At 25.5% G+C, this 10808-nt stretch overlaps 1 protein-coding gene across 2 annotated transcripts in view; it reads left to right on the forward strand.

Moving 5' to 3' along the window:
* LOC118065823 (complexin) overlaps window positions 1-622 on the forward strand; it is a 40592-nt gene extending 39970 nt beyond the window's left edge. For both annotated transcript variants that reach the window (XM_035081343.1, XM_035081344.1), the window contains 2 exons: window positions 67-196; window positions 291-622. In XM_035081343.1, the coding sequence (XP_034937234.1) occupies window positions 67-196; window positions 291-364 (204 nt within the window). In that variant the 3' untranslated portion in view covers window positions 365-622. The remainder of the gene's footprint in view (window positions 1-66; window positions 197-290) is intronic.
* Window positions 623-10808: the final 10186 nt, after the last annotated feature.

The raw sequence follows: 10808 nt of genomic DNA on the forward strand, positions 1-10808 counted from the left end.
TTCTGTTAATTTTATTATAAAAATATATATCTATATATTTACCTTTTTGTATTATTTATTTTTCAGTATAACATAAAAAAACGTGAAGAAGTACAAGAATTAACACAAGAAGAACCAAATCCATTGATGCGTAAAAAAAAGACACCGGAAGAATTGGCGGCCGAAGCTGAAGCAGAAGAACAAGACGACTTTACGAGTGAGTATTTGATAAAGAATTAAATGTTTTGACTTGTTAAATGTTTATTATAATTTATTTGTCAATGTCTTATTGTCATTTACATGTATTTTAGAATTAAAACAAACGCTGGAGACTCATGTCACGGAGCTCAAAACGCAGATTGAAAGCAAGTGCAATTTGCAATGAGTAATTAGTCGAATGCTAGTAATCGATAGGTCATAGATAAAACATGCCGATTGCTGGCTTATCATAAGATCATATCTAAGCAGCTTGAGATAATTTTTTCAACTGCTAAGATCATCATTAATACGCTCGATTAATTACAGTTAATGTAAATTCGAACTAGAAAAAAAATGCACCATCGTCCAATTTACGAGGAAGAAACGGAGAAGATTTTAATAAGTTAAAGCAAACAAAAAAAAAATAAAAAGTATAATTTATTAATCGTAAAAATTAATAGAAAAGTAGCTTAAAGATTTGTGAAGCCTTTTATGATTTAAAATCGTTGAAAAGGATAAGGAAATAGGAGAATCACAATGAAAGCTGTGCCATGTATTGACCAACAGAGGAACTACATTTAATTTCCTTTGCTCTACACGCATTGACACAATCTTGTATCTTGATCACGCAAAATTAATTTGAGAGAAAAAAAAAAATAACAACATGTTCTTGATGGTTTTTAGTAACCAGCATCGAAGGGACTCATTTCCTCGTTATTAATATATAAAACAACGAGGAAAAAGTATTAAAAAAACATTAAGTTTATAGTAAATTATTATTACTAGTAACCTATTAATTATTATAATAGTAAAAGTTATGTAGTTGTTGAACCGTTCAACGGCTGTTTGAATATTGAACGATTGTTTGATAAATAATAATCAGTGATAAATAATTTTAATGAGGAAAAATGTAATAAAAAATATAAAAAAATGGTAAAAATTCAAAAAAAGTAGCTAGAGACACAGGTATTTTAAGATCCAAGAGCTTTGCGCATAGTGAATTTATTTGTTTTTACAGTCGTGGTCAAAATTATTTATATTATTTTTATAATTAAAAATATTATCATTTATTTATTATTATTTTTTTCATGAATATTAATTATTAGTCTTAAGTAATGATATACAAAAATAATTTCCTACTCGAAAATTAATAAGATGAAATTTTCATAAAATTATAAAACGAGTTGTAAACATTGGAAATGAATGATGAGTATTTTTTTTATAAAAAATAAAAGCTAAACAACGTCGCCAATGAATACTGTATGAGTGATGATGAAAAAGCGTCTTAAGGACAGTTTAGATTACCTTAATTATTTATATAAGCAATACATGACATAGAAGAAGCAAAGTTTATTTAAACATCAGTGGAATTTATTCAGATAAATAAAAAATTTTCTCTAAAAAAATAATAATAATAATAAAAAGTAAAAGACAATGAAAATTCCACTTGTACTTGAAGCTATATTAAAATAATTCCTTCATTTTGACCAAGTCTGTGTTAGCATTTTCACGGTTAAAAAAGAAAAGAAATAAGAATAATAAAAATAATAATAAGAGCCTCATTATGAGCAAAACTCTGGAATTTTCAGCCTGTATTTTTAGCTGACACGCACGTCGAGGCACTTGTTAAAGTTATTAAAAAATAGTTTCATGTTGAACTGGTGAATACGCGTTTACTTCCGTGTAAAAAAATATATAGGGAAGAAACACTGACCACCAAGCGGATGATGCATGCCTTATATATCTTAAAATATAATAAAAAAAAATACACTATTAATTATTAATTAAATTTTGAAATGATTAAATGATGATGACGATGATTATTAGAAATTATGCCCTAAAGAAATATAAAACGCGTCGAATGTTTTTTTGCCTGCCAAAATAAAAAATAAGAGGAAAATAAGGAAACAGATGACGAGAGAAGGAGCGAGAGAGAGAAAGAAAAGATGGGTGACTGTTAATTACAGTGTGTGGTGCTATTTGTGTTTTACGAATGAATGTAGGAAAACATTTTCTTGTATAAATGATTGACCAAATGAATTCCAAATTGTTACTAATGTTTGCTAATATTTTCTAAACCTCCATCAATCGCACGCAATCATAGTTTTATTTATTCTTGTCATTTTCATTGTTCATCTAGTTATCATGTCATTACGCAGCTGTTTAAAAGTCATTTTGTATTCACGAGATCACTGTTTAGAAATAAATAAATATCTAAAATAAACATTTTTTCACTTTTAAATAATAGTCAATTTTTTTATTGATTCTACTTTGAAACATATACCTTACTATTCAATTAAGACTATTGGGAAAGCATTTTAAGCTCCAAGTTTCTTTTCTTTTTTCTCTATAAAAGAAATCTCTTTGAATAATTTAATCTTCTTAATTTTTTATCGTACGATAAAAGGGAGGAAAGATGAATTTGTCAAATTGAAATCAAATGTTTCAGTAATTGTGAAAAGTAATGAAAAAATCGGTTGATAAATTATATTAAAGGCTTTTCAAAGACTAAATTTCTTATTCTATTCTACTCTCCACTTTCTTAAGTAATACTTTTATGATCATAGCTACTTGGTAGTGATACTAATGAATTTTTTCTTTTCCTTATTCAACACTAAAAGAAATACTTGAATCTATTTTTGACTTCTCTTAAAAAGTATTTAATATTCATTGTGGATGATGATAACTTTTAAACGGCAGTGTACATGAATAACATCTTGATTAATGTCTAGTTTAGACGGAACTGCATCCTCGAATCGGCGCGTCTCTAGTTTTTAGTAGATTCTAATCAAAAACATAACATCTTGTAATCTTAAATAACAATTAATCCTACCCATTTGAACATTTTAAATATCTTTCACTTTCAATCTATCTATTTTTTTATAAAAATTTCATCATTTTAATCAATTATCTTTTCTATCAAATTTTCTATTTTCCTTTTAACTCTTTTGACTTTTTTTTTCTTTCAAAATCCCTCTTTCTCTTCTCTGTTGAACAATTTTTTTCAAATTATTCTCTAATATATCCCAACTCAATTTTCCTCTCTTCTTCTAATATTCCTTCCTCTCCTTTACCACTTTGTTCTTTGTATTCATCATTTTATTTTTTTCTCTTCTCCTCTTTGCCTATTTTTTAACTTTCTCTTCGCATTCCTCTCTCTCTCTCTTTCTCGCTCTCTTTGTGAAAAAATGCATGTAAAGTGTAATCGCTTGTCTGTCAATGTCGCTCTGCTGGTCTGTGTCGCTATTAACACACGTTTTTTCTATTTCTCTAACTCTATCCAACACAACTGTTAAATTTTTCCATTTTATTTGAATTTATTTTGTTACTGACACAACTCAGTTGATTGTGCAGATTTAATTAAATTTATTCTCCAATAAAATTCCTCGAGTCTACAAAGACAACAGAAATAAAAAACAAATAATTATTAACAATTTGAAATTAAATTAATTCAATATTACTCACGTCAATTATTCAGAATAATAAAACAGATAATATTTATTAAACAATACATATTTATATATTTAGACATATAAAAAAAAACAAAAGGAATTGTAAATTTTTTTGTTTTCAATATTCGTTGTTATAATAAATAATTTAATCGTTAAATTAACTAAAACTTTTTTTATTAATATTATTTTCAAATACACACTTCATTTGGAGTTACTCCAAAAAAAAGATAATAATATTATATGTATTCATAAAAAAAAAAAAACAAAACAATCTAATGCCTTTCTAAGATTTTTTTCCAGCTATTAACAAGTACATAAAATAAAAAGAAAAAATAATAAACTTATTCCATTTCTGTAGATTGGAAAAATTCTGCTCATAAATATATTCGCATTCTGATATTTCTTCGTGCATGTCTATAAATGTCTATCAATTTCTCTAAAGAATATTCTTCATAAATGATCAAGACAAATTCTATTTCCGAGTTAAATCCTGCCTAATAGTAGAATTAAACTCATCAAATCTCTTTTATTGACTTTGGAGATGAAAAAATAAAAATAAATCTAAAAGGTGAAATAAATTTTGTCTATATTCTTGTGATCGTATACAGTATGTCTATGTTTAAGGGCTTTCTTTGTACAGCTGTTCACAATATATACTAGAAAAAAAAAGTGTATAAAATCAATGTCTATCTTAACTTCTATCTTAAGCGCCAAAAAAATAAATATATATATATATACACATATATATCGTCAGCGCTGTGTTGCTAAACGCTGTTATTATCAGTATTGCCACATTTTGCAGACATAAATTCACTTTTGCTATTTTTTTTTTACCATTAAATTTATTGAATCTCAAACTAATCCATTCTTCTGAATAAATTCTTTTTAATGAACAAAAGTTTTTCTCTCGTTTTGATAAATTTTATTTTCAGTTCATTAAAAATGAATTTTCCATTTTATTACGATAAAACAACACGATTATAGATTCTTATGATAAAGCCTGATTAATGATGATGATTTTAAAATATGGATATCGATTAGATAACTTGGATATGCATGAATGATAAATCATTTAGTACTGCTAAATATTTGATTGTTCAATTTACCCTGCTATATTTGTAATAATGGATAATATTATGTAATATCACATTTGTTTATTTATTTATTCACAAATACTATTTATGTCATTACATACTGCATCCAAAACAATTTTTTATACTGAAATAATTTTTTATATTCAAACAATCATAATATTTATTTCAGAAAAGTGTTGTTATTATTTTCATAGTTTTTATGCAATTGATAAATTACAATGTATATAGTTTTCAAAGTGTACTTTTGAATGATTAGTCCAATTGTAATCCATCAATTGGCATTATTTATTGTCTTCTAACGTGGCAACACTGATGTTGTAAATGCTGGGTAATGCCGTATGTCGTTGTTGTTTCTCGATATTCAAAATATTGTCAATGTTGATTGCAAACATGAATGTGAAACTTTTTTGTCAATACAAGAAAAAAAAAATATTATCAAAAACAAACAGCATACAAAAAAACTCATAAATCTATATAAAAAATAACTAGCACAACAAAAAGACAACATAATGATGGAATTTAAACTTAAAATCTTATAAAAAAATTAGCATAAAAGTGATCTCGTTAAATAAAATACATTTAAGACGCCATGATTCGAGATTTATAGCAGTCCGTTTAAACATTTATTGTGGCCTAAGAACCAATCGAAATAATCAATTGTTATTGTTTGAAAAAAATAAATAAATAAAAATCAATAAAAATCTTTTTCTCGAACAAACTCAAACTCAAACTACGACCAGGATTTTATAATTATAAGCCTTCAATCGTTAAAATTATTGTTTATCATTTCACTCTTGACCTTTACAATAAACTTTTACGTAAATTTTTTCATTAATGGCCACCCTAAGCTCTTATAAAGCAATGTGGCACGTGATATCGAAAAAAAAAGTTGATAAATAAAATAAAATAATAAATAAACTTACTTGTTACTTGATTCGTACTTCATAAAATTCCGCAACACGTCGATACTTATCGAAATGATGATATTATAAATATTATACTTACAATTAGTCAAGTAAATAATTATTAATAATAAATTGTTACTCAACTTTATTTACAACTCTTGAACAGTTTTAGATAATAATTACTGAAGGATCAAACAAAAATTTCATACATACTTCTGTGGAGTTAAAACACTGTATCTATTGAGTTTAAACAAATACATAGAAATTAGTGACTAATTAATCGAATAATTAACCAATAAATCCGCCGAAATCTTTGAAAAAAAAAATAAATAAATAAATAAACATCATTTGTTTTATTTTAGTGTAAATATTTATATTTGATATAAAAATTAAATCCTCATTATTTCAGGGAGTTTTAATTATTATTTTCGTTAAGTTTCTTAACCATAGTCTATAAAAAAAAAACATTTGGACCAGTCTGGGCTCCCAAATCTCGGGAAATAATTGGCCAAAAAATCGATCAAATGATCGAACGATGCATAGACAAAAAAAAATATGGACTAAAACGATAAATGTATACTCACAAAATCGAATCATCAATTAAAGTCGAGGATGTGTCGACAAATGCTTCTAACTATGTTAAATAACTATAAATATAATCTAGAAAATTTTCAGGAGAAAAGGCCCGTAAATGTGACTATTCAGAGACAACGACAAACGCATTATTAAGTAAAAAATAAGTGATATACCTTAAAAATTATATAATCTGTATAATTTAAAAGAAAAAACGTAAAAAAAAAAATTCTTACTCTGATGATGATAATAATAAGAATGGTGATTATAATTATGATAATTTATATATTGTTTTTATGATTATATTACGTGTGTTATGAAGAAAATAAATGATTATGTAAAGTAGTGGAGTGATTTAGAAATTAAGTTCAACGTTACGAATAAATAAAAAAAAAGGAAAAAATAAAATAAAAATTAGGCTTCAGCTTTGTACATGAAAAATAAAAGAAAAAAAAAAGTGAAAAATGGAAGCCGAATAATTTTCAAATAAAAATATGAAAAAGTGCCCGACCAGATGTATGAAAGAACGAGAGAAAAGATAAAGAGGGATGAAAGAGATAGAAAGAATGAAAGAGAGAAAAGATGTGAAAACGAGGAAAATTAAAAGAAAATTGTTTTTTGACTGTATATGTTTGGTATATAAATTTAGAATACTATATTTCTCCCTCGAGCGGACTTGTGCGATTTTTAGGATGCCTATTGACATGATGGGAATTTTCCAAGATATTTCCCTAGAAAAATTGGTAACATAGTATACAATTGTTCGAAAATTTTTACATTCAAATCCTTTCTTTCATACATTTTAAAATTCCTTCAATTTTCAATATTATTAATCTACATTTTTTTTTTGGAGCTAAAGAATAAAATAACTTTGTAAAAAATAATCTAATTGAGGTTCTTGAAAAGACATTTGAAACTCTCTTTTAAATTCAACTTTAATTACCTTTATTTTTCACAAAGTTACCAAAGAGACAAAAAAGCGATAAACATTTAGCTTATATATCGAATTTACACAAAACTTTGTTCGAATTTGGTCGAAAAATAAAAATAAAATTCAATTGAAAAATTTTTTTTCTCCCTAGAGCAAACTTTCCTCTAATCACTTTGCTCATTTAACCGTCGTCGCATTTTTTATCACCAAGTTATTCACTGCCTTAATAAAAATCAACTCTAAATTCATGAAAAGATCTCACAAAGTTGAAAGTCTGCTCTCCATAAATTGATTTATCTAAATATTTAAACGTTAAATAAAATCATAATATTGATTGATTTTAATGAGTAAAGATCTTTGAACAATTGTACAGATGGTTGAATAAAATAACTTAATAATGATTATACGAACCAAGAAGCAATACTGTGGATGCCTATATTAATTATTCTTTATACGAGTATGTTAGTCTGATATGAGGGAAGCAGTAAACCAAAAGAAAAAAAAAATATAAATATATATATGTATAAATACTCCCTGGCTGACGAACACTATAGCCATTGTTTTTTTATCTAAATGTATAAATTTTTCTTACTAAATTCTCTGTATAAATTTCTATTATTCATATCTTAAGGTCTATCCTCAGTGTTCTTAAAGCGAATTTCATAACCACATTGTCGTGGATAATAAAAAAAAAAAATCATGCAATAATAATTTTACCGAGCAAAATAAATGAATAGAAACGAAATACTTGTAATGATAAATGTTATAATGATTAATTAATTAATTATCAATTAATTAGTTATAATTAATTTTTATTAGAAAATAATTAAATTTAAAGAAAACAGTGTGCCCAAAAATCGCACGAAATTTGCTGAGGATCATCATTATTTTTTGAAAATAACCGGCGCTAAAAATAGACGATTCAAACAAAAAGAAAATAATAATAACCCATAGAATTTTTGGATGTATTGTTGAGTGTACGGATTAAAGTGTTTTAACGGAAAAAAAAAATTAAAAATGAGTCTAAAAATTAAATTGATATAAAAACAAATTAATAAGAAAAACAAAAAAAAAATAGAAAATAAGAAACAACCTCTTGTATAAAGTAGGAAGCTTAGAAGTTAAACGCTGTAATACAAGCGAAATTTGTTGTTAAACATTAATTTTAAGTAACAAACTATTATTAAACAAAAAAAAAATTTTAAGAATATCGATAATAATACAATGATTGTTGTTAGATATTATATATTAATATAAATATTGAAAATATATATATGTATATACATGAATAAATATATACATATACATATTGATATAAATAACAAGGAGATTCAGACGGAACTAAACCTAAAAAAAAAAAAACAAATAAATATATATTATGTACGAATAATTATTGAGCATCCCTGAGTGAATTGTGGTAACACTTGCGTAGTGATTTATCTGCTCCTATCGAATCAAAAAATTAGGGATGATTCTTATCAAACGGCCCTGAATCCTACAAGAAAACAAAATATATATGTATAAACTTAAAAGTAGTGATTATAGAAATAAGAAAAACATGTCCGAAATCACCTGAATATCAACATCTTTGGGAACTGTCTAGTTGAAATTCGAAACACTTTTCATCATAGCCAAAAATGTAATGTTTTTCTGACCACGACGCTTTTATTTTTTCTAATGACCATTAAAGTTAAATTAATCTTCTTAAGTGAATGAATGAGTTCTAATGATTGAGTTTGCAGATATAAATTATAAGATTTAAAAATGAAATTGATTTCCAAAGAAAAATTAAATAAATAACCCACTTTCAGACTGTTCCCTGAAACCAATAAATTAACATACTCCTTTAAGGCTGACCAATTAGTAGACTTTTTGATTTGAAGATCCATGTAAAATTCAGGGTCGCAAACTATCGATAGATATTACCACTACTTCTAGAATATAAAATAAAAATAAACAAATAAATCTGCGTATATGTTATTTAGTTCTAATATCATTGATAAACAAAATTACGTAATAAAAATGAACCATGTTACCGTATTCATGTTATAAGTGTTTAATAAAAATTTATCTTCTTGCATTAAACTTTCCCTCCCCCTCTCTCACATATATACACACACACACACTCTTTTTCTCTCTTTCTTTTATCCTCTCTTTTTTTTTTGTTGTCATATATATGTGATTTTTATGATAAAACAAATAAAGTACTGAGACGAGTTTTTATCGTTACATGAAACGTTGAAAATCTTGATAATAAAATCATGTGCCTAATGTCAGAGAGAAAATTCAATCTAAGACTGGTTTTAAAGTTAACGAAGAAACAGCGTCGCAACTGAAGAAGAAACTAAACGCATTCAATTGATGCAGCAACTAAACGACGAGACACATGAACAACCACGAGAAGCGCAAACTTGCGCTCAAGAGTCAAGGTGATCATCTTCCCCTCATCCACAACATAGCCGTCATCTTATGGACTCTTATGGGTTCTAGTTGTTTTTTATTCTTTTCATTTTATAGCTCTTATGTCTAATGCCATCTCGTTGCGACATTTGTAACCTTTTAATAACGATACAACATTATATGCAATAAAGTTCCTTTATTTTTTATTGATTATTACAATAATACTAGGTAGAATACGCAACGATACAAAAATGAATCGATACACATCAGTCTTAACTTTTATAGCAAATCATACACTAAGAAAAAAAATTTATAAAATTACATTGTTTATAGAGTAATTTATATATTTAATTTTACTATTAATTATTTAATAAACAAAATATCAATAAATAATATTATGACATTGAATTGTTTTCTTTATTTCAAATCCAAATTAGAAAAATTTTTTTTCTTAGTTGATTTTCAAGTGCTCATAAAATGATTACATTGATAAGCAATAACGATAATCCACTAATGAGGATTGAAAATTTTAAGAAAGTAGTAAGATCGTTTTCAAATATAGTTTATCTCCATAAAATATTTTCTATCAGTAAAAATATTAAATAGCTCAAGGGTAAATTTGTCAGTGTTGACAATTAATACATTGATTAGTGAAGTTTCGAGTTTACTGTAGTATCTGTTGTGGCTAAGTTTATACGCAATTTAAAAACTCAACATACATATAATTTTTTAGCATGAATACAAAAAGCTAGTCTTAAAGTACGTACAGTTGCTATATTTATTGATGAAGTAATAGAATATAATTTAACATATTTAATAATATTAAATCTATTCTTAAAAAATAATCATTTTTCTTAATATTAAATAAAAGTATGGATAATAATTAAATGCAAACAACAAACTTGTAAAATATTATTGATGTATATAACACCTTCATCAATTAATATTCTACATTATTGAAATTATCGACAATCATTAATTTGAGATCAATTTAAAATGTATTCTTGTTTCATTCATCAACATTCAATTATTTATAATTTCATATTTTTGAAATAGATGTATCACAAAGTATTATTCTTACTCATTATCATTTAAATTTCAAAAATAATTACAACTCACTTTAAAACTTTTCATTTCTTGAATAAATAATTCAATATACTTTGCAACCAAGTTGCATATAAATAGAAAATTAAAACATTTTTCACTGTAAAACTAAAGTAAACAGACCAATAGATAATATCAGTGACTTTATTAAAAATAAAAAAATTCTTTTCAT

The sequence above is a fragment of the Chelonus insularis genome, unplaced genomic scaffold (genome assembly GCF_013357705.1).
Source record: "Chelonus insularis isolate UGA/USDA-ARS -01 unplaced genomic scaffold, ASM1335770v1 contig_323_pilon, whole genome shotgun sequence".
Taxonomy (NCBI): domain Eukaryota; kingdom Metazoa; phylum Arthropoda; class Insecta; order Hymenoptera; family Braconidae; genus Chelonus; species Chelonus insularis.